The 24,991-nt window shown below is 45.1% G+C and overlaps 1 protein-coding gene across 1 annotated transcript in view; it reads left to right on the top strand.

The window, feature by feature from the left end:
* cilp (cartilage intermediate layer protein, nucleotide pyrophosphohydrolase) overlaps positions 1–24,521 on the top strand; it is a 60,405-nt gene extending 35,884 nt beyond the window's left edge. Inside the window, exons 5-8 of the mRNA XM_078530213.1 lie at positions 1,526–1,840; positions 13,465–13,573; positions 19,374–19,531; positions 21,759–24,521. Coding sequence (XP_078386339.1) covers positions 1,526–1,840; positions 13,465–13,573; positions 19,374–19,531; positions 21,759–24,148 — 2,972 coding nt within the window. The 3' untranslated portion in view covers positions 24,149–24,521. The remainder of the gene's footprint in view (positions 1–1,525; positions 1,841–13,464; positions 13,574–19,373; positions 19,532–21,758) is intronic.
* Positions 24,522–24,991: the final 470 nt, after the last annotated feature.

Here is a 24,991-nt window from a genome sequence, read left to right as displayed (position 1 = left end):
TGGGTAAGTTAGACTGAAGTGTACCTCACAAGGACACAAGAATTGGGAGCAGGAGTAGGCCATTCAAGCCTGCTCTGTCATTCAGTGAGATCATGGCTGACCTGATTGTGGTCTCAACTCCACTTTCCTGCCCGTCCCCATGACCCTCGACTCCCTTATCAATCAAAAATCTGTTTAACTCAGCCTTGAGTATATTCCATGACTCAGATTCCACTGCACTTTAGGGAAAAGAATTCCACAGACTAATAACGACCCTCTGAAAGAGGGAATTTCTCCTCCTCCTCCATTTTAAATGGTAGACCCTTAATTTTTGTGTTTCCTGGTTCTAGACTCCCCTACAAAGGGAATCATCCTCTCAGAATCCACCCTTTCAAAAACCCTCAGGATCTTATATGTTTCCGTCAGATCATCTTTTATTCTTCTAAACTCCAAAGGCTATAGGCCCAACCTGCTCAACCTTTCCTCATTGCAGGAACAGCTGATTGAGGTGAAGTGAGGAGTCTGACCGCTAGAAAAATCTAGAATGTTTTGGAAATGCTTTAGGAGTGCTTCTAAATTTGCATTTCTTTACTGCCAAGACCTGCATTTAATTCTGGCTCTGAGATCAGCACACTGGGGGGCCCTCACAGTAGCGTCATGACTCTGGATCCCCCCATCATGACACTGGGGGTCATCACATTGTGGGGTCTGTATCACAGAGGCTACTCATGGTCAGAAGCTAAGGAAGTTCTGGTCTCGTGGCAGGGTAATCCTGGCTGGGACAAACTGCTTTCTGCATCTGAAGAGCTCATTCCTGGCAGCCTCTTGACTTGACCTCCCAGGTTCCACTGGTCTGAGAGCTGAGAAGTAGGGGTCAGGATCGTGTTGCGTAGATAGATTTCCCCTATTCCACTGGACCCTGGATCTGCCACAGATCCCAGTCAAGCTATCACACACAGCACTGGCTCGTGCAAACAAGAGAGAGCCTGTGAGATGTTGCTGTATTGTAGAGCGGCAAACTCCAGAGTGTCTGTTTGTTTCACTACATTGTCCCTGTAAGACTGCTGTGCAGTCACGCTTACATGCATGTTAAAGCGAATTTTGTGTCCTGTCTGTTTGTGCGTTGCAGATTGCTGCATGACCACACATCTAACGTTGCCCTGAGATGATTTTCCCTCTTTATCACTAGGCCAGTAACCAGTGGCAACTGATTTCATTCCACTGAAATGAACCAATAGGAGCTCTTGTGGCAATCTCCCCATCACTTTGGTAACACTGAACACTCAGATGGAAAGGTGAAAATCTCATCCCTTTCATTGCAGCAGGCCACTGAATGTGTAGTGAATAATTTCCGACTTTACACTTTTCAAATGAGCTGAATATTCTAAATGAACAGATATCTTCATTTGCTAAAATGATTATTTTCCTGTCTGTAGAAAATATGAAACATTGAATTTTCATCGTTCTTAAACATGTTGAACCCTTTGTATTTGAACAGTTGATGTTAATCAATTGAGCCTGTACAGCATTGAACACTGTGTTGCAGGTTGTGAGCTGAGATGTGCTATGGGTCATGTGAATGCGGAGTGCAGTCGATGTATATGCAAAGAGCATCTACTTTATGGTTCTGTACATCTTCAAGATGGTGCTCCTGCCATCAAAGCAACTGTCCACCTGTGGGGAAATTCGGATAAAGTCCTTACAGACTGTGATGAACAGGGAAGATTTCAAATTACTGGTCTTTGCCCTGATGGCAAAACAACATTAAAAATTAAGAAGGCTTATTATGGAACAGCAGTTGTCACACTGAGTGTAAACTACAGCAAAATGTCTACCATTGAAGTGAAGCTGAAAAGATCTGGTAATGATTATTACTCAAAATATAGATTTCACAAATTACACAGTACATCCAACAGTAATATACCTTCCACAGTATTACTCTCTTCATTATAAGACACAGCCTATTAATACACTTGCTCACTTTACATCTGACATTAGTACATAACCCAATAATATAACTCCACGTTATTACACACCCTTCACTATTACATAGCCTGCATTTTAGCAGTTGCATTATGTAGATAGAGAGAGGGGGAGGTTTAGGAACAGGGAGGGGTACCTGATAGTCAACAAGGAAGGAGGAACCATAGAACCTGGTTGTGTCCAACAGGTAGGATCTACTCGCTCCTTGTGGGAATGAGGAGAGAGACTATGGGCAGAATATTGCGCTCGTCAGGCAGGCGCGCGCCCGACCCAAATGAGCATAAAATGACACACGATGATGTCGGGTGAGCATCCTGACGTTATTGCGCACTGGCGATATTTCAGTCAGCAGGCGCGCATGTGAGTTGGCAGCGTGCCTGCCAACGATTAAAAGGCGTACTAAGCCATTAACAATGTAATTGAATTAAACTTTTCGCTGCCTATCCAACCTTGTGGTTGGCGGGCAGGAGGAAAGGCCAAGCAGCCTTTGCACTTTTTGCGAAGCCTCATCCACGGGCAGGATGAGGTTTTGATCCGTCATTAAAAAAAATTTTTAATTTTCATACTGATTTCTAACATGCCCCTGCTCATGTGATAGAGTCACGTGAGGGAACATGTTTTTAACGTCTTAAAATCCTTTATTTTTAATCTCCCTGAGGCAGCTCTGTTCCTCAGGGAGCTTTTCCTGCGCGCACTTGTGCGCATGCATGAAGCTTCCTGCTCGCCCTCCTCCCCTCCCCACCACCCCGCGCCCAGCTAGCCACTGCAACACGCCTTTCATACTGGGGGTGACTGCGGGTGGCTTCCCGACCGCCCCCTGTCCCTGGGCCCACCAAGCCCGCCCACTGAGGTAAAAATTCTGGCCTATAGATAGGAGAACCAGAATGCTAATCGAGACACAGTAGAGCAGCAGGCAGTATAAGGGCGCAGGGAGAAGAATAGAAAGGTTATTGTAGAGGGATAGACAGCATCCTCTGCAACCATGATTGACAGTCCTGAGGGGCATACTGCACACTTGGTGTCCGGGTAAGAGATATCTAAATGTTGCTGGAAAAGAAGGGGAAAAAATCTGGTTGTCAGATCTCTGTCAGGACCAATGGAAAAGGGAAGAGGTTCTGGGGCTAAATTAAAGGACTCAAGGATTATAATCTCAGGATTATTACCAGAATTACCATGGGCTAATTGACACAGGGACAAACATTCAGCAAAGTGAAAAGTTGAAAGATTGGTGTGGGAAGAAGCAGTTCCATTTCATAGGAAATTGGCACCAGTACTGAAACAGGAAGCAGGTGTACTGGGTGAAATGGGCTGGGGCCCAGCTCCCCACAAAAAGGATAAATACAGCTGTAGAAAGGATTTTAAACCAATGAAGAGGGTTTGGGTAGATATAATGGTAAAACCAATAATCTAAAGATGTGATAGAGAAGGAATGGGAGTAAAGAAAGGATTACAAAATGAGATCACTTTCACATAGACTGGAAGAGGTAAACCAGCTCAAGATGTTAAAACAATGAATCCCGAGTTTCCTGAAACATTGCTCCCAATGTTAAAGGGGTTAAATAGGAGCAGCATGATCCCTATAAGCCACATAGTTCCCTCCGCATAGTTTCCTCTTATGTCTCAATAAGATCACCTCTCATTCTTCTAAGCTCCAATGGATACAGGCCCAACCTATCCAACCTTTCCTCAAAACCTAACCCCTTGATCCCAGGAATCAGTCAAGTGAACCATCTCCAAACTGCCTCCAATACAAGTATATCCCTCCCTAAGTAAGGAGAATAAAACTGTACACAGCACAGGTCTGCTTTGGGCTGGAGAGGAACTTGTAGTGGGAGGGAGAGGATCCAGTGGTTATGGTCTATGTAGGTACCAACGACACAGGTAGAACTAGGAAAGAGGTTCTGCTGAGGGAGTATGAGCAGCTAGAGGCTAAATTAGAAAGCAGAACCTCAAAGGTAACAATCTCTGAATTACTACCTCAGCCACGAGCAAATTGGCGTAGGGTAGATCAGATTAGCGAGTTAAATGCGTGGCTCAAAGGTTAGTGTGTGAGAGATGGGGCAGAATTTTACCCTCGTCGGGCGGGCATGTGCCCAACCCAAGGGGCAGTAAAATAGTGCGTGATGACGTCAGGTGAACGTCCCGACATCATCGCGCACTCTCGCGATATTTTGCTCAGCAAGTGTGCGCCACTAATTAACAGGCCCTTAATAATGCAATTGTCTCAGATTTTACGTTGCCCGTGCAATTTTCTGCTTGTCGCACGGGCAAAACGGGCAGGTACCCAGCCGACAATTCCTCAAACCTCATCCGAGGGCAGGATAAAAAGGGGCTTGCCAGTGTGAGTCGTGAGCAGTTTTGGAGACAGTTTGCAGCTGGTCGCTTATTGGTATTTGGCAGCTTCATCTCTGTTTGGGGCTTCATTCTTAGCATTTCCAGGCCTCATTTCAGGACTCATTGCTGTCTTCCAGGTCCCCGGAGGACTCAGACCATGTGGACCTTTCCAGGTATCAGGCAGCCTTCCCTTACCCTGGTAATGGGGATTGTGGTCTCCACTGGAGGCACCTCCTCTGTGGGGGAAGAGAGGAGCGGAAGGGAGAGGAGGCCGGGTGTCCCAATGCAGCTTCCAGGGGAGGGACCTGTGGGAGGAGAGGTGCAGGCACAAGGGGCGCAGGGCCAGAAGGTACACCAAGGAGGAAGGGGCCACAGAAGACACCACCATCCCACTGCCAGGGTTTACAGGCGGCGATGCAGCTACATCTATAAGGCCGACGTGCAATGCCAAAGGAGGCTCTGCCTCTCAAGGGAGACTGTCACCTTCATTTGCTGGATGATCAGGCCTGAGATCAGCTCTGACTGTGTGGGTGGACACCCCATGCCAGTGGCTCTGAAGGTCACAGTGACCCTCAACTTCTATGCCTCTGGCTCTTTCCAGGGGTCAGTGGGGGATCTGTGTGGAGTTTCCCAATCAGCTGTCCACGGTTGTGTCAAGCTGGTGACAGAACCTCTGTTCAGGCGGGCATTGACTTTCATTCACTACCACATGGACAAGGCCAGCCAGGCAGAGCGAGTCAGAGGCTTCGCGGCCATTGCTGGCTTCCCCCGTGTCCAGGATGCTATAGACTGTACACATGTGGCCATCAAGGCGCCAGCAGGTGAGCCCGGTGCCTTCGTCAACAGGAAGGGATTCCACTCCATGAACGTGCAGATAGTGTGTGACCACAGGATGCTGATTCTGCAAGTCTGTGCAAGGTACCTAGGCAGCTCCCATGACGCTTACATCCTCAGACACTCCCAGGTGCCGAGGCTCTTCAGTGCTCCAGCCCGGCTGGATGGATGGCTGCTGGGTGACGAAGACTATCCATTGAAGAGGTGGCTCATGACGCCTCTCCGCCATCCAAGAACAGAGGCCGAGCAGCGGTATAATACGAGTCATGGCTCCACAAGGATGGCGGTAGAAAGGACCATAGATCTCCTCAAGGTGCGTTTCTGATGCCTGGACCGTTCAGGGGGAGCGCTACAATACCCCCTAGAGCGTGTGTCACTGATTGTGGTTGCAAGCTGTGCTCTCCACAATCTGACGCTGGAAAGGGGGGACCCACTGGAGGAAGAGGATCTTGATGCAGCTCCACAGGCCACAGATGATGAGTCCAGTGGTGAGTGTGAGGAGGAGCAAAGTGAGGAGAACGCTGAGGGCATGGAGCCAGACCTCGGTAACCACCAGGGAGGCAGGGACACCTTGATCCAATGCTCCTTCAGCTAGGCTACCAAAGATCAGCTTCACCCACATGCCAGGGCTGCCGCCTCCATCCCTGATGCCTGAAAGGACCCTTTCATTTCAACCCAAAGAACACTTAGTACCCATGCAATAAAGTTCAGAGCCATCTACATCCAACATTATTTACTGGCGTTCCCTCACCAATGACATGAAAAGATGAAGCATCCTCGGGCCATGATGACAAAACCAGATTTATTTCATTTCCACATATACAGACTTTTGACATCAACCTCTCTGGTCTTAAGTCCCAGAGCAGGAGATGGTAACGAAATATAAGTGAACATAAAATCACCCGTGACCTGTCCCTCTTGTGCTCATGGTACCTTTAATTTATGTTTGTGAATGCTACATCTAGGGGCTCCCCCCTCACTGGCATCAGCATTGGAGACACTCTGCTGACTCTGTCTTGTTGGCCTTAATGACCTTGCTGGTCATCCTCTGACCAGTGGAGCCTGTGCTGGCCCTGCCTGGGAGGGAGTGGCCAGTGCCATGGCTGGCATCTCCCCAGTCACCGCAGCCTCATCAGGTGCTACAGTCACTGGCAGAGGGGCAGAGGAGCTGCTGCCGTCATCCAGAGCGCCCTGAGAGGAGCCCACAGAGATGATGGGCAGCTCATGTGCCATCGTAAGGTCACTCTGGACCTCCCTGCTCACCATTGATGGATGGTCACCTACCTGGGATACTGGGTGCCCAATCCATCTCCCACACTGACACTGACCAGCTGAGGTCATTGCTGGTGTGAGGGCTGCAGATCCGAGCGTATCCCCAGAAACGCCTCATTCTGTCACTGGAGCAGCCTCTCCATGAGAGTCGCCACTCTCTCAATGGAGGAGGCAGTACGCTCGGCCATGAGGGTCAACACAGTGGTCATGCTCCGCATGGACTCCTCCACAACAGAGACAATGGCACGCAGACCCTCATGTATCTCCACCAGATCCTCCTGCACGTCTCGTTGGCATCCAGCATCTATCGCCTAATGGACAACTCCACAGGCTCATCATCAGCCTCGTCCTGGTCCTCCAACTGCCGGGACCCTGGGCACACTCTGCCTCCGCCTGCACCTCAAGCTAGTCTGAAGTGCCCTCACCAATGTGCACCGAGATACTAGCCGCCGATCTAATGTCCACCGAGGTGCTGGTATCGGTGCTGGTGCCTGCTTCAGAGAGCGGGAGTGATGCCCGGTGGTCCTCTGGCATCAGGGTGGCCCTCTGGAGTCCCGAGAGTGAGTGCGTGCTGGTGAACCTAAAAGGGAAAAGAAGGACATGTCATTAATTACAGTCATCACACTGTCACTGTGCATGCCAGGCACCCTAGTGAGACAATGGAGATCCGTATCATGGTGCCCTCGCCTTTCAATGATCAATGGGGAATCCAGGTTCGAGGCTCACGTCAGTAAGGAAACTGCGCTAGAATGGTTGCACAGTCTGAACTCTCATCTCTGTGCACTGCGCTCTTACCTTCATCTGGCACCCCTGTGTCTCCACGCCCAGTTGCTTGAGCGTGCTGGCTCTCCAGCTCCAGGGCATCTTGCTCAAACCTGGTGAGCAGCAGCAGGTTGGGCAGGCCTCCGCCTGTTCGTGCCCTCTCTGCTTGGTTATGGCTTGTCTTCTCCTGAAAGAACAGAGGAGCATTGATTAGTCCACTCTCTACCTGCAGCGCCATTGCAGCCTGGCCAATCCCAGCTGAGGAGCACCTCGCATGGTACATCTGAGTCATGCAAGGCACTCAGTCCAAGCAGCCAGGGCTCGCCCCATTGGCCAGCTCCTGCCTGATTGACAGTTGGCACTCAGACTCTAGCACCCCTGAGCTCCAAGAGATGATGGCCACACCTTAACAATTCAATATGCTGACCCATGCCAACACGGTTCTCACCCTTCCTGAGCGCAGCAGGTCATTGAAGCGCTCCTGGCACTGCAGCCAGATGTGCCATACCACATTATGGCTGCTCACCAGGGCTGTCACCTCTTCCCATGCCCACTTGGTGAGGTGCGGTGGCCGCCTCTTCCCATCTCTGGGGACAAGGGTGCCCCTCCAAGCAGCCCCCTCTCCAGGACGATGGCAGGACACTCATCAGAAAACCAGGGGGGGGGCCAAGTGCTCACCCAACCTGCCATCTCACCTGGCATTTGCTGACGCACTCAACTGCATTATCTATCCAACCGGCATCCAGACGTCCTTCCCTGGCAGTCTTTCTGGGGCCGCCTGGACCTTCTTTATACCGGCTGCTGGGTCACCATTGGACCTGGCAGCTAAAGGAACCCTGCCCCCACTCGGCCCTTCCTGGCCAGTGACGAACCGCGTTTCACGTTGGGCAGGTCTTAACTGGCCCGCCGGCATGAAATCACCGTAGGGGTCCGATCGCAGGTGGCAGTCGCTTTCGCAGCCGCTCCCAGGCCCACCCGCCCGACAAGGGCAAAATTCAGCCCATGGGTTTTGATTCATGAAGCTAGGAAAAAGTGGAGGGGTAGCTCTGTTAATTAAGGATGACATTGGTAGAGTGGAGAGAGATGACCTTAGTTATGGAGATCAAGATGTAGAATCAGTTTGGGTAGAGATGAGAAATAGTAAAGGTAAAAAGTCATTTGTGGGAGTGGTTTATAGGCACCCCCAACAGTAACCATACTGTAGGACAGGGCAGGGAAAAATAATGGGAGCTTGTGAGAAAGGTACGGCAGTAATCATGGGTGATTTCAATTTGCATATAGATTGGACGAATCAGGTTTGGAAAAGCAGCCTGGATGATAAGTTCAGAGTGTTTTTGGGACAGTTTTTTAAGAGCAGCACATTTTAGCACCAACCAGAGAGCAGGCTATACTAGATCTGGTAGTATGCAACCAGACAGGAGTAATTAATGACCTCATAGTGAAGGTGCCCCTAGGTAGCAATGATAATGATTAAATTTCACTTCCAGTTTGAGGGAGAGAGGAGTGGATCTAAGACTAGTGTTCTAAGCTTAAATAAGGGAAATCATGAGGGCATGAACACAGAGCTGGTTAAAGTGAACTGGGAAATTAAGTTAAGGGATAGGTCAGTAGCAATGCAGTGGCAGACATTTAAGGAGATATTTCAGAATACTCAGAAGAGATACATTCCAGTGAGAGAGAAAGACCCTAAGGAAAGGGTACACCATCCGTAGCTATCTAAAGAAGTTAAAGATAGTATCAAATTGAAAGAAAAAACATAATCCTGCAAAGATGACTGGCAGGTCAGAAGACTGGACAGCACATAAAGAACAGCAAAGAATGACAAAAGATTAATAAGGAGGGAGAACTTAGAGTATGGGAGAAAGCTAGCTAGAAACATAAACACAGGTAGTAAGAGTTTATACAGGTATTTGAAAAGGAAAAGAGTAAGTAAATTGAGTGTTGGTCCTCTATAGAGTGAGGATCGTGAATTAATATTAGAAAATGAGGAAATGGTGGATGAATTGAACAGATATTTGCATCTGTCTTCACTGTAGAGGATACAAATAACAACCCAGAAATAATTATGAATGAGGAGGTGAAAGGGAGAGAGGAACTTAAAACAATTGCAATCCACAGGGAAATGGTACTGAGAAAATTATTAGAACTAAAAGCCGACAAGTCCCTAGGTCCTGATGGACTTCATCTTAGGGTCTTAAAAGAAGTGGCTGCTGAGATTTTAGATGCATTGGTTTTAATTTTCCAAAATTCCGCAGATTGGAAACGTCCCATCAGATTGGAAAATAGCAAATGTGGCTCCTGGATTCAAGAAAGGAAGGAGACAGAAAACAGGAAATTACAGGTCCGTTTGCTTAACATCTAGCGTAGAGAAATTGCTGGAATCTATTAAGGAAATTATAGCTGGATACTTAGAAAATCTCGCTACACTGAAGCAGAGTGAACGTAGTTTTGTGAAAGAGAAGTTGTGTTTGATTAATTTATTGGAGTTCTTTGAGAAAGTAATGAGCAACATGGATAAAGGGGAACCTGTGGATTTGCTGTATTTAGATTTCCAGAAGGCATTTGACAAGTTGCCAGATCAAAGTTTACTACGCAAAATAAGAGCTCACAGTGTAGGAGGGTAACATATTATCACGGATAGAGGATTGGTTAGCTGACAGGAAACAGAGAGTAGCGATAAGTGGATCTTTTGTGGGTTGGCAAGGTGTTACGAATGGACTGCCAGAGGGATCCTCAACTATTTACAATTTATATTAATGATTTGGATGAGAAGACAGAATGTATGGTTGCTAAATTTGCTGATGAACAAAGATAGGTAGGAAAGTAAGTAGTGAAGAGGACCTAAGGAGTCTGCAAGGGACATAAATAGGTTAGGTGATTAGGAAATAAATCTGGCTGAGTATAATGTGCAAAAATTTGAACTTTCCCACTTTGGCAGGAAGAATAGAAAAGCAGCTTATTATTTAAATGGAGAAAGATTGCAGAACTCTAGGTACAGAGGGATCTGGGTGTTCTGGTACATGAATCAGGAAAAGTTAGTATGCAGGTACAGCAAGTGATTAGGAAGGCAAATGGAATGTTGGCATTTATTGCAAGGGGACTGGAATATAAAATTAGGGATGTTTTGCTACAGTTGCATAGGGCATTGGCGAGACCACATCTGGAGTACTATGTACAGTTTTGATTCCCTTATTTAACTAACGATATAAATGCGTTAGAAGCAGTTAAGAGAAGGTTAACTCAACTGATTCCTGGGATGAGGGGGGTTATCCTATGAGGAAAGGTTGGACAGGCCTGTGTCCATTGGAGTTTAGAAGAATGAGAGGTGATCTTATTGAACCATATAAGATCCTGAGGGGATTTGACAGGGTGGATGCTGAAAGGATATTTCCCCTTGTGGGAGAGTCTAGAACTAGGGAACACAATTTGAAAATAATGGATCTCCCATTTAAGACGGAGATGAGAAAAAAAAACTCTCAAAGGGCTATGAGTCTTTGGAACTCTTTTCCCCAGAGCATGGTGGAAGCAGGGTCAATGAATATTTTTAATGCAGAGTCCCTTGACTAACAAGGGAGTCAAATGTTTTCAGGGGTAGGCGGGAATGTGGAGTTAAGGCCACAATCAGATCAGCCATGATCTTATTGAATGGTGGAGCAGGCTCGAGGGGCTGAATGGCCTACTCCTGCTCCTAATTCATATGTTATGTACTCCAGATACAGTCTCACTAAGACCCTGTGCCATTGCAGAAACTCTTCCCTACTTTTATATTCAATTCTCCTTGCAATGAACACCAATATTCCACTTTGCCTTCCTAATCACTTGCTGTACCTGCACACTAAGTTTTTGTTATTCATGTACCAGGCCACCCAGATCCCTCTGTACTGTAGTTCTGCAATCTCTCTCTATTTAAACAATATACTGCTCTTCTATTCTTCCTGCCAAAGTGAACAAGTTCACATTTTCCTGTCATGAAGCTATTAATGTATATAATATTATTGAAAAATATTTTCCTTTTAAAAATAGAGGTTTAGTCTGTGTGTGTCTTAATTGGATTAAAGCCAGCTAGCCTAGGTGCTTTAATGTGTACTAGTTTTGAGATGTAAGAGAGTGAGAGTGCATTTGCATTTTTTGAACAGAGCATTCAAGAAGTGGGGTGAAATCTGGCACCTAGCTAGCAAAGACCAAGTAATGTGTTTATATTATTAATAAAATTGGTACTATGAAAGGGGTTTTATTGTTAGAAGAGGCGGAATTCAAAGAGGCTGGTGATACAATGAGAATTTACATTCAATGAGATGTACTGGATATAACCGATGGCAGTTTCCGTGTGTACAGGGCAGAGGCAATGTAACATCAAAGCAGCTGTGAGCCTTCAACTGTCTCCACAGGAACCAAAGTGAGAGGAGCCTCATTTTGAATTGGTAAGGTGAAAATGCTTTGCCTGGTGTCTGGTTCAATTTATGGGTTGCTGTTGCCTTAATGGAGATTAGTTTGGGAATTTGTTAAAAGTTATGATAGTAATAATTTTGTAGCCATGTGTATATACTTAACTTGTGTAAATTAATAAAATGTTTCATTTAGCTTAATATAAAACCTCTCGAGAACAGGTGGTTTGATTCCTGAATTTAGAGTTATATGTCAAACATACCACTTAAAAATATAGGTTATGATAGTTGTTTAAAGTTTCTCTCTGGGATTTTTAAGTTCAGCTTTACCAACTATTGTCTCATAACATTCCCACATTGTGCACCATTTGCCCACCCACTTAAACTTTCTATATCTATTTGTAGGCTCTTTGGCCAGAATTTTCCGGCCTTTCTCTTGGTGGGGCTGGAAAATTCCTCCCTTTATGTCCTCTTCAGATTACTTTCCTACCTGACTTTGTGTCATCAGCACAGTTAGCTACTACACACTCAGTCCCTTCATTTAAATCATTGCTGTAGATTGTAAATAGTTGAGGACCCAGCACTGATCCCTGTGGTACTCCACCTGAAAATGACCCATTTATCCCTTCTCTCTGCCTCCTGTTAGCTAACCAATCCTCTATCCATGCTAATTTGTTACCCCCTACACCATGTGCTCTTATCTTGTGAAGTAATCTTTGGTGTGGCACCTTATCTAATGCCTTTTGGAAATCCATATCTACAGGCTCCCCTTTATCTACCTTGATTGTTATTTCCTCAGAAAACTCTGATAAGTTAGTCAGCCATGATTTCCCTTTCACAAAACCATGATAACTCTGCCTGAACCCTAATAGTGGATTCTAGTATTTTCCCTTTGAATGGCTAATTGGCTTATAGTTTCCTGCTTTCCATCTCTGCCTTTTCCTGAATAGAGGTGTTACATTTGCAGTTTTCCAATCCACTGGGACTTTTCCAGAATCTAGGGAATTTTGGAAGATCAGAACCATCTACTATCTCTGCAGCCACTTCTTTTAAAGCTCTAGGATGAAAGCCACCAGGACCTGGGGACTTGTCAGCCTTTAGTTCAGATAGTTTTCCCAGCACCTTTCCCTGATGATTGTGATTGTTTTAAGTTCTGCTCTCCCTTTTACCTCTTGATTTTCAGTGATCGTAGTATACAAAGTCACTTGGTAGTACCGAACTGAGTATTGCTGAGAAATGAGACATGCTGTCAAAGCTTTTTGTCTTGCAGTCATCAGGCAGACGCAAGAATACCAAATTTCGAAGGGAACAACAATGTATACTGCATGAGAAGAGGGTGCTAATTGGTTGGCAAGTGGACTCTAATTGGTAAGAAGTATTGCCACGGAGAATGTACCAGGGAACAGTTAACTGCTAAGCTTTTCAAATTTGTTGGTACATTTATTCTTGGTATGATTTTTGTGTAATCTACAGTGAAGATGGGCACAAAATGCCTGTTCAATCTTTCCATCATTTCTTTGTTTCCCATTATTAATCCCTCAGTCTCACTCTCTGAGGGACCGACACTCACTTTAGCTACTCTTTTCCTTTTTAAATACTTAAATATTTCTAGCTGTCTTTCTCTCAAACACCAATTTCTCCCTTTTTTATTAATATTCTTTGCTCTTCCTTATATTTTATCCAATCTTCTGACTGCCATACGTCTTCGCAGTATTTTATGACTTTTCTTTCAATTTAATACTGTCCTTGACTTCCTTAGTTGGGCCAGGGGAAGGGCTGGAAGATAAGTACAAAGTCACCTAGACCAATCTACATAACCAGGAAACAATTAATGTAACCAATGCTACCATCACTCCAGGATCATTCACAGCCTATTAGAATTGTTTGATTTTGCGAAATCTTGGTCTTTGTGCAGAAAAGCCGTTTATGAGGAAACAGCTGATGAGCAAAGTCAGACGTGTGGGGCAAAGTGTAACTTTCTGCTGCAAAGTTGAGTGTAATCCCCCACCAGACAAGTACTTCTGGTAAGAACCCTTTTTAGTTAAACTTAAAATGATCGTATTTAGGTTTTTAATTGCTTCATGGTTTCTTCCCTCCCTATCTCTGCAATCTCTGTAGCTAATACCCTCCTCAAACTACTGTTCTGGAACACGGCCACTTACTAGTTGAAGGCACAGCCACTAATGGTGAAATGAACAGGCGGATGCACTAAAGACTGGAATCAGAAAATTGAAGAGTTTGGGTTGGGAGGGATGGGGGGTGGGGGGAGGTGTCGTGTGGGGAGGCAGTTGTCAGGAGGTTACAGAGATCGGGAGGGGTGAGATCATGGAGAGATTTGAACACAGGGTGCAGAGGAGATTTACCAGAATGGTTCTGGGGTGAGCAATCTTAGCTACAAGGTTACCTTGGAGAAGCTGGGATTGTTTTCCTTAGAGCAAAGGGGATTGAGGGGAGATTGAATAGAGGTGTACAAGATTGTGACAGGTTTAGATAGGGTACGCAAAGAAAAACAATTTCCATTGGCTAATGGTACAAGGACTAGGAGACACAGATTTAAGGTTTTGGGCAAGGGTTACAGGGGGAATGTGAAGAAGAACCTTTTTACTCATTTTTCTTTAATGACCGGGAACTTGCTGCCCTCAAGGGCAATTAGGGATGGGCAATAAATGCTGGCTTAGCCAGTGATGTCCACATCCAATGAATGAATAAAAAAAAGACCATCAATGATTTGAAGAGGAAATTGAATGGGCATTTGAGAGAAATAAACTTTCAGAGCTGCAGGGATAGAATGGGGGAATGGCATTAACTGGATTGTTCAGCAGAGAGCTGGCATGGACTCGATGGGCTGAATGGTCTCCTTCTGAGCTCTAATGTCTCTATGACAAGGATATGTAATGTCTCTATGACAAGGCTGAGAAGAGTGTCCTGCAGTCAGCATCACAGTAAAGCAGCCTGGGAAAAGCATCCCGCAGAGAGCATCCTGCAGTCAGCATCGTGGCAAAGCAGTCTGGGAAGAGTGTCCTGCAGTCAGCATTGCAGCAAAGCAGTCTGGGAAGAGTGTCCTGCAGTCAGCATCACGGCAAAGCAGTCTGGGAAGAGCATCCCGCAGTCAGCATCGCGGCAAAGCAGTCTGGGAAGAGTGTCCTGCAGTCAGCATCACGGTGAAGCAGTCTGGGAAGAGTGTCCTGCAGTCAGCATCGCAGCAAAGCAGTCTGGGAAGAGTGTCCTGCAGTCAGTTCTTGTTAAAAATAATGAGTGATATCACAAGACAGCACAAGACAGCGGTGGAGAGATCAGAACCAGCACAAGTGCGGAGAAGCTTCAAAAAGTGATGTCAGCACAAAGGTGACAGCTGATTGGTGAATAGTGGGTAAGTATTTTTCTCCAGGTTTTTCTCCAGTTTAAAATAGATTAAGTGAAGGAAAGGTAAGAGATCTAGTTTTTATTTAAAGTACATAAATAATTTAACGTTTTTATTGTATTTAACTTAAAGTAAGGTTTTTTTTCAACTAGAGGCATGGCAGGGTAGCTCAGTTCCATGTTATGTACAGCCTGCAACATGTGGGAAGTCCTAGACAATCCTTGTGCTCTGACCGTCCACGTGTGCAGGAAGTGCCACCAGCTGCAGCTAATTGAGCTCCAAGTTTCGGAGCTTGAGCGACAGCTGGAGAAACTGAGGTGTATCCGCGAGGCTGAGAGTTTCGTGGATAGCACATTTTTAGACGTGGTCACCCCATAGCTTACGGAAGTGCAGACAGAGAGGGAATGGGTGACCATCAGTCAGAAGAAAAGTGTCAGGCAGGTAGTCAGGAAACCCCCAGGGTGCATCTCGCTCGAGAACCATTTTTTTTGTGTTGGAAAACGGTGAGAGTGACGGTTCCTCTGGGGAGTGCAGCCACGCTCATGGCACTGTGAGTGTCTCAGCCGCACAGGGGGGAGGAAAAAGAGGGGAAGAGCAATAGTGGTAGGAGACTCGATAGTAAGGGGAACAGACAGGCGTTTCTGCGACCATAGATGTGACTCCAGGAGGGTATGTTGCCTCCCTGGTGCCAGGGTCAAGGATGTCACTGAACAGCTGCAGGGCATTCTAAAGGGGGAGGGCAAACAGACAGAGACCGTGGTACATATTGGTACAAACAACATAGGTAGAAAGAAGGTTGAGGTCCTGCAAGCAGAATTTAGGGAGCTAGGAAGCGGATTAAAGAAAGGACCTCAAAGGTAGTAATCTCTGGATTACTTCAGGTGCCACGCGCTAGTGAGTATAGAAATAGGAGGTTAGTCCAGATGAATGCGTGGCTGGAGAAATGGTGCAGGAGGGAGGGCTTTAGATTTCTGGGACATTGGGACCTTTTCTGGGGATGGTGAGACCTGCACAAGGCGATGGGTTGCACCTGAACCAGAATGGGGCCAACATCCTTGCCGGGATGTTGGGGAGGGTTTAAACTAACTTGGCAGGGGGGTGGGATCCCGAAAGGAGGTTCCGCAGGGGGAGATGAACAGCCAAAATTAGAAGAGAGAGCAAGTGAGTCTGGAAGGCATAGAACTCATAGGCCAGTTAAGGCACAAGGGAGTTTGGCAAGGTTGGATGGTATTTATTTTAATGCAAGGAGTCTGACGCAGATGAGTTGAGGGCACAAATTAACACATGGAAGTATGATGTCATTGCTGTCACAGAGACATGGTTGAGAGAGGGGCAGGATTGGCAGCTCAATATTCCAGGATATAGAGTCTTCAGGCAAAACAGGGACGGAGGTAAAAGAGGAGGGGGTATCGCAATATTGATCAAGGAATCGAGTACAGCAGTAAGGAGGGATGACACCTTAGAAGGCTCCTCAAATGAAGCCATATGGGTAGAACTGAAAAACAATAAAGGAGCAATCACATTGCTGGGAGTGGACTATAGGCCCCCAAACAGTCAGAAAAATAGAAGAGCAGATATGTAGGCAATTTTCACAGAAGTGTAAAAATAATAGGGCAGTAATAGTGGGGGATTTCAACTTCCCTGAAATTAACTGGGTTAGTCATAGTGTGATAGGTTTAGAGGAAATGGAATTCTTAAAATCCAGGAGAGCTTTTTAAACCAGTATGTAGGAGGTCCTACAAGAGGGAGGGGTGGTCCTGGAGTTAATTTTAGGGAATGAAGCCAGGCAAGCGGTATGGGTATCAGTGGGGGAGCATTTTTCAGATAGTGATCATAACTCCGTTAGATTCAAGGTTGTTATGGAAAAGGACAAGGATGGGCCAGAAATCAGAGTTCTAAATTGGGAGAAGGCCGATTTTATTAAGATCAGATATGATTTCGCCAGGGTGAACTGGGAGCAGCTACTTTTAGATAAATGAGTGTCAGAGCAGTGGGACTCATTCAAGAAGGAAATAGGGAGAGTACAGAGCCAACATATTCCAGATAAAGGATGGGACCAACAAATCCAAGGAACCCTGGATGTCGAGGGATATATACAGTTTAATTCAAAGCTTGACAGCCCTCAGTGCCCCAGATTTGAAGACTTTCAGTAAATTAGTAGACCCCGTTAAGGGCCATTTCCACCCAAGCCCTCAATGCAAAGGTTCAGGTTCAATTCACGGAATAGAGCCCCAGGAGAGACCATTGCTACCTATGTGGTGAAATTAAAATAGTTAACGGAATATTGTGATTTTGGGGAAACCCAGAATGATATGCTCAGGGATCGTTTGGTCTGTAGTGTGCAAGAGGATGCTATTCAGTGACGCTTGCTGGCTGAAATGGATCTTGATTTTAAGAAGGTGTTAAAAATAGTGCTTACGATGGAAAGCGCTGTGCAAAATTCACAAGCATTTCAAAGTGCGCAAAATGGCGCTGTTTTCCTAATTTGGCAGCAATTTCTGACCACTGATCTATTTAAAAGTTTCTCAGGACTTTCTCTATCCTGGAGTTTAAAAGTTTTAACTTACCCCTGCTAAGTCTGCTGCCTCTGCACTCTGGGAATTGAAGCTGGACTTCCAGGAGATCCCATGGAATCTCCTGCTCAGAATGCTTCTTCGAAATTTGCGTCAGTCTTGCAGATTTTAGCTTTTCTCTGCATTGTTTGTGAGGTTTTGGGTTTTTCCAATCGCTGCCACCATGTTTAGGGTGTTGGTTATTGTTTGACCGGTCTTTGTAGTCTAAAGTAGGTTAACTGTATGTATTTATTAACTACAAAAACAATGTACAGATATACAGTAAAGACTCATAGCTAGGAGCTGTCTCCATGCTTGCTTATGCACATGGCTCTGTCCAACACTAGACTAACCCCTATATGTTCTTTTACATCACTGCATGGATGTTACTGTATTCAGTCTCATGTTAACCCTATGTGTGCTAGACCCTTATACTACAGATAGAGGATTGGCTAATGGACAGGAAGCAAAGAGTAGGCATAAATAGGGCATTTTCAAGTTGGCATGCTGTGTCTAGTGGAGTGCCACAAGCATCAGTGCTGGGGCCAAAGCTATTTACAATCTATATTAATGACTTAGATGAAGAGGCAGAGAGTAATGTATCATAGTTTGCTGACAAGAGGAGCAGCAACACCAACAATGACAGCACCAGCTGCCTTCTCCTCAGCTGGGCCAGTATTTATTGCCCATCCCTAATTGCCCTTGTTCAGAGGGCCCTTAAGAGTCAACCACATTGCTGTGGGTCTGGAGTCACATGTAGGCCAGACCAAGTAAGGACGGCAGATTTCCTTCCCTAAAGGACATTAGTGAAACAGATGGGTTTTTACAACAATTGGCAATGGTTCCATAGTCATCATCAAACTTTTAATTCCAGATTTTTATTGAATTCAAATTCCACCATCTGCCAGGGTGGGATTTGAACCCAGGTCCCCAGAGCATTACCCTGGGTCTCTGGATTACCCGTCCAGTGACTGAGAGAGTTGGCTGATCTGATGGGGATGTGAGGGAGAGGAATGAGTGGAGCTGCGAAGTAGGCTGTTCTGAGGAGTGCTCTACAGGAAAATGCTGGGAAAGGCAGAGTGAAATTTGGCACCTGAAACTGTTTTCACTCACCTTTTCTGACTTCTTACGGCCCTGGATCTGCTGAGGCACTGTCTCCAGGTTGGAGGGACCACACTCCTGCTGCGGACTTCCTCAGCCATTTCCATCCACACCTATTTGGTCTCTTCCTCCTGTCCTTGGGAAAGATGACCTCATTTCAGTCCCTTAGATCCCACAGCAGGACCTCCAGGGAAGAGTCCAAGACCCAGGGAGCGACTTTCACATGTCCCAGCTCCATTCCTCTGGTTGCTGAAGCCACACAATTCAATGTCCCATTCAGTCATTCTGATCCCTGCTGGGGTCCCTTTAACTAGAAATCCTTCCTTTGACAGATTCCGTGTTACCCCAGCTGCTCTTTATAATTGGTCGGGAAACCCCAAAGTGGGCTCAAACCATGGCTCAGATAAAAATCCACTGCAACCAGATTCCCAGTTGGAAATAAGGAAATAAACTTTCAGATTTATGGGGATGGACAAGGGAATGGATTGACTGGATTCTTCCATAGAGAGCCAGCATGGACTCAATGGGCCGAATAGCCTACTTCTGTACTTTAAATGACTCTATGACTGGAATTTTCCAGCCCCTCACGCCAGCGCGATCTTCCAGTCCTGCCAAGGCGAATGGAGGTTTCAATGGTTCACCGGCCCTGTCCAGGGGGATTGGAAAATTCTGGCCTATGACTCCACATCTGCCCAACCTGCTCCAGATCTGAGGTGGCAGTGGGAAATTCTGAGTCAATGTATTGTGTTTGTCTGTTCCATTTAAATCCTGTGTGGTTCTCTCCTTTGTCTCCCACTCATATCTTTGCAGGTATCATAATGGCTCTTTGCTACCTGTGAAGACACATCGATATGACAGTACACTTGTGTTAAAGCAGCTGCAGCCACAACATGCTGGGAAATACATGTGTCGAGCTAGTAACACAGCAGGTTCTATTAAATCCCAGCCAGCGACACTTACTGTGCTAGGTAAGTAAATAATTAAACACCTTTTTATCACAGCTAGAGATCATTTTGTAAGAAGTTCTGGAATTTGGTTATCCTATGGCCTATAATGGGACCTTAGTAAGCTGGTTAATGCCTGAAAAAGATCTAGACCCATGTTTCTACTTAGTGCACAAGTGAAAAAATTGACCAGAGAGTTTTTTAAAGAAGGCCAGACATACTTGCATTTATATAGCATCTTTCACAGCCTCGGCACACCCTGAAGTGCTTACAGCCAATAAATTACTTTTGAAGTAAAAACAGAAGTGCTGGAAAATTCCAGCAGGTCTGGCAGTCATATTGGGTTCAGAACATTAGCTTTGTTTCTCTCTCCACAGATGCTGCCAGAGCTAGTGAGTTTTTCCAGCATTTTCTGTTTTTATTTCAGATTTCCAGCATTTGCAGTATGTTGCTTTTCTATACTTTGGAAGTGTAGTTCAGGGAATGTAGTGGCCACTTTGACCACAGCAAGATCTCACGATCAACAATGTGATAAGGATCAGAGAATCTGTTTTCGAGATTTTAAAAAATTTATTCATAGGATGTGGGCTTTGCTGGCTAGATCAGCAGTTTGTTGCCCATCCCTAGTTGCCCTTCAGAAGGTGGTGGTGAGCTGCCTTCTTGAGCCGCTGCAGTCCATGTGGTATAGGTACACCCACAGTGCTGTTAGGGAGGGAGTTCCAGGATTTTGACCCAGTGACAGTGAAGGAACGGCGATATATTTCCAAGTCAGGATGGTGAGTGACTTGGAGGGGAACTTCCAGGTGGTGGTGTTCCCATGTATCTGCTGCCCTTGTCCTTCTAGTTGGTAGTTGAGGGACAAATATTGGCCGAGATACCAAAAAAATTCCCCTGCTTTCACAAAATCATATACTTTGAATAGTGCCATTGGTAATATTTATACCAACCTGAGAGGGTGGGTGGGGCTTCAATGTGACATTGGCTCCAGCAATTAAGGATTCCCTCAGTACTAACTTTCTGACAGTGCAGCACTCCCTCAGTATTGTTCTTTTCAGTGCAAGACTCCCTTATTACTGGCCCTCCAGCAGTGCAGCACTCCCTCAGTAAAGGCAAAGGTAGTCTAGAAGATGTGTTTGTACAATGCTTTCACAAAATTTTTCTTGGAACAGTACGTTGTGGAACCAACTAATGATAAAGCTATTTTAGCTCTAGTATTGTGTAATGAGACAGAGTTAATTAGTAATCTCAGTAAAATATCCTCTGTGGAAGAGTGGTCATAATAAAATTGACTTCTGTACTGAGTTTGACAGCAACATTCTCCAGTCCCATACAAGAATCTTAAACTTAAACAAAGCCAATAACATAGGTATGAGGGGAGAGCTAGCTGCGTTTGAGTGGTAAAATAGACTAAAAGGTATGATGCTAGATAAACAGTGGGAAACATTTAAAGAAATGATTCAAAATGTTCAACAAAAATACAACTGCAGCCCTCCCTCACTACTGACTGTCCAACAGGACAGCGCCCAATCAGGTTACTGTCCCTCCAACTATGCAGCACTCCCTCTGTACTGCATTGAAATGTTTCCCCAGGTCGGGTTGACATTTAATGGTGCTGGCTGCCTCAGCGCGAACTAATCCTGATGCGAGGGCTTAAACAAGCATTCAGCCCCTTATTTACATGTGCCAAGGACTTAATGTCTGCTTCAGGCTTCAGCCCTCAATATCTTTTTTTCAGTATGGTGGGCAAGCTTCCAGTGGCAATGTGTGTGCTTCCTGGCTGCCATTTTGTGGCTTAGTAGGCCAGCTCATGTCCAAGAAATGGCCTCTGGCCAAATTTGAAAGCCTTTGAGATTTAAATTTGTGACAGCTTGGCTTAGCTGGTAGCACTGTCACCTCTGAGTAATAAGATTAGGTTCCAGGACAATGCATGCTAACCTGGGTTGACATGCCAGTGCAGTAGTGACAGAGTTTAGATAGAAACATTTTCCTCCTCTTTTGTGATCAGGTAGATGTTGAAGACCTTGTGGCATTTTCTGAAGGAAAGCAGTGAATTCTCATGGGATGATGCCCAGCATTCCTCCCTCAAAGCATATCTTCAAAAAAAATGCACAGTCACCTTTTATAGAATCTTCCTGTGTCACCTTATCAACCATACCAAAAATTATCCTATATGAAATGCTTTGAGATGCTTCATGGAGATGTGATATAAAATAAAAGCCCAGGTTTAATGTCAATGTTCTTGTTTTCACAGCTCCCAGTGCTCCTTCCTGCAACCCCAAACCTGAGAGTCACTTAATACAACTTCCTTATGACTGTTACCAGAATCTGACTCAATCCTTTTATTATAATGTGGGCAAATGTCCTGTAGCAACGTGCGCAGGAGAGCAGGAGCCAGAGTTACGATGCAAAGATGCAACTGCCAACTGCTGCGGGGCAGTGAAACTGGAGGAAAGGATGATCTCCTGCACTAAATACGTGCTTCCCATCAAGGTGGTCAGCAGTTGTGGCTGTCAGAAGTGCATTGAAACCAGGGCAATTGTCCGCGGCCGTGCAGTAGCTGCTGATAATGGTGAAGCCATGAGGTTTGGACAGATTTTCATGGGTGGAAAGAAGATCAGTATGACTGGGTACAGGGGAACATTCTCCATTCAGGTTCCTACACATGTAGATCGGTTAGTGCTCACTTTTGTGGATCGGTATCAAAAGTTTGTCAACACAACAAAGGTTCTGCCCTTTAACAAAAAAGGGGGCTCTGTGTTTCATGAGGTTAAACTTTTAAGGAAGAAGCCAGCTGTCACTCTGGATTGTTCTGTTAGCAATTCCATTTCCCTGGGGGAAATAGAAAGCCAAAATCCTGTAGCGCAATTGGAGATTCCTCCCAACTCCTTCTACAGACAGAATGGAGAAATCTACAGGGGCTTAGTCAAAGCCAGTGTAACTTTCTTGGATCCAAGGGATATTTCGTTAGCTTCAGCAGCTCAGAGTGATCTGAATTTCATCAATGAAGAAGGTGATGTTCTTCCTCTGAGGACATACGGCATGTTTTCTCTAGATTTTATGGATGAAGCAACAATGGAAAGCCTCAATGCGGGACAAGTAAAGATTTTTCTGGACTCAGCACAGGTTAAAATGCCACAACACTTGGAGAAAATGAAGCTCTGGTCACTCAATCCTGAAACAGGCTTCTGGGAAGAAGAAGGTGATTTTACGTTTACTAGAAGCCGAAGAGGTAAACGAGAAGAGAGAACCTTCCTGGTGGGCAATATGGAGATTCGAGAGAGAAGACTTTTTAACCTTGATGTCCCTGAAAGTAGAAGATGCTATGTGAAAGTCAGAACCTTTCGAAGTGACCGATTTATGTCAAGTGATCAGATAGAAGGAGTTGTTGTATCACTTGTTAATGTAGAACCCATGCAAGGCTTTTCCTCTAATCCCAGGGCTTGGGGTCGTTTTGACAGTGTTATTACTGGTTCAAATGGAGCTTGCGTGCCAGCTTTCTGTGATGACCAACAGCCAGATGCTTACTCTGCCTATGTGATGGCAACTCTAGGAGGAGAAGAACTTGAGGCAGTGGCATCCTCCCCTAGAATGAATTCGAATACAATCGGTGTTCAGCAGTCTTACTTAAATAAACTGCAATATAGACGGTCAGATCATGAAGATACCAAAGTTAAGAAGACAGCTTTTAAAATTAACGTAGCCAAACCCACTCCCAATGTCCCAGATGAAATGAATGGTCCTATATACCCTTATGAAAACTTAAAAGAATGTGAAGAGGCTTCATTTAGTGCAGGCCATTTCCGATTTTACAGAGTAGAAGGAGACAGATATGATTATAACACTGTAGCTTTCAATGAGGATGACCCAATGAGTTGGACAGAAGATTACCTTGCTTGGTGGCCAAGACCATTGGAATTCAGAGCTTGTTATATAAAGGTGAAACTCAACGGCCCCCAAGAGATCACTGTGAGATCTCGAAACATGGGAGGGACTCATCCTCGGACAGTTGGAAAGATTTACGGCATTCGTGATGTGCGGAGTACTCGTGCTCTGGACCAGTTGGGCCTCTCTGCTGTTTGCTTGGAATTCAAGTGTAGTGGAATGCTCTATGACCAAGAACGTATTGACCGCACATTAGTAAAGATTATCCCTCAAAATGACTGCCACAGAGAAAGTGTGAACAATATGTTACAGGAATATCTGGTTAACCATCTTCCTCTTGCTGTCAACAATGACACCAGTGAGTTTACCATGTTGGCTCCACTCGATCCTCTTGGCCACAACTATGGAATCTACACAGTAACTGATCAGGATCCAAGGACAGCCAAGGAAATAGCACTGGGGAGATGTTTTGATGGAAGTTCAGACAATGTATCCAGAGTCATGAAGTCTAATGTAGGTGTGGCATTGACCTTCAACTGTAATGAGAGGCAGGTGGGTCAGCAGAATGTGTTCCAGAGTCTGCAGAATTCGCCGGGGCAATCACTGGTGAATAGCATGTGGATGAGTCAAAGAAAGAGAGGCAGGGGACAGAGAGACAATCTGTATGGCCTTCGTCCATTTAATAGATTAAGGAAACAGAGGAGAGCACCACGCAGAGAGCAATGGCAGAACAGCCCTCAGTTCAGTAACATGGATTAAACAAACGAGCTTCAGAAACGTGATTAGCCAGTCACAAAACCAGCCTTTCCTGAAGAAGGAATTCAATTCTGTTTATCCATTGAACTGAGATGATTAGTCGATTCTTTTTAAAATGCATAAATATAAATCCTATTTATTTTGGGCAGTATTTGAAAGCAGTGCTTTACCATTTGGATCAAGGTCCTTGGGGACAGGTAGACATTGCACCACTTGCAATATACTGTAGCAAAATTGAAAGCAAAGTTAAACACCTTTAAGCATAAATTGTAGCTTGCAGCTATTCCAATCTTTGTTCTTTTCATGATGGTGTATTCTGCTTATAGTTGGTATTCTGGAATATGCACTCTTTGTACAATAAATTGCTTGAATTTTAGATCTGCTTAACATATTGTTCTTTTGTCAATATTTATTTCAAAACAAAATCATATTGAAGGATGAAAGATTTGGTTAGGTGGTGAGATTAGATAAACTGAGATTGTTTTCTTTAGCACAGAGACAGTTGTCAACTGATTTAATAAAGGTGTTCAAAACCATGAGCGATAGAGTAACGAAGGAGGGTCAGTAACCAGACAAAACATATTTTAAACTAATTGGCAAAATAACCAGAAGTAACAGGGGGAGATTTTTTTTTTACACACTACAAATTGTTGAGATCTGGAATTTGCTGCCTGAAAGACTGGAGGAAACAGATTCAACAGATTTTCAAAAGGGAATTGGATAAATACTTCAAAAGCAAAAATCTGCAAGGCTGTTGGAAAAGATCAGGCGAGTGGAACTAATTGTAATCATTATGAAAAGAAACTTGCAAGGAAATCAAAATCCACCCAAGAAATTTTACAATTA

This window comes from Cetorhinus maximus, chromosome 26 (genome assembly GCF_964194155.1).
Source record: "Cetorhinus maximus chromosome 26, sCetMax3.hap1.1, whole genome shotgun sequence".
Classification (NCBI taxonomy): Eukaryota; Metazoa; Chordata; class Chondrichthyes; order Lamniformes; family Cetorhinidae; genus Cetorhinus; species Cetorhinus maximus.
This window is presented reverse-complemented; position numbering and strand designations above follow the sequence as displayed.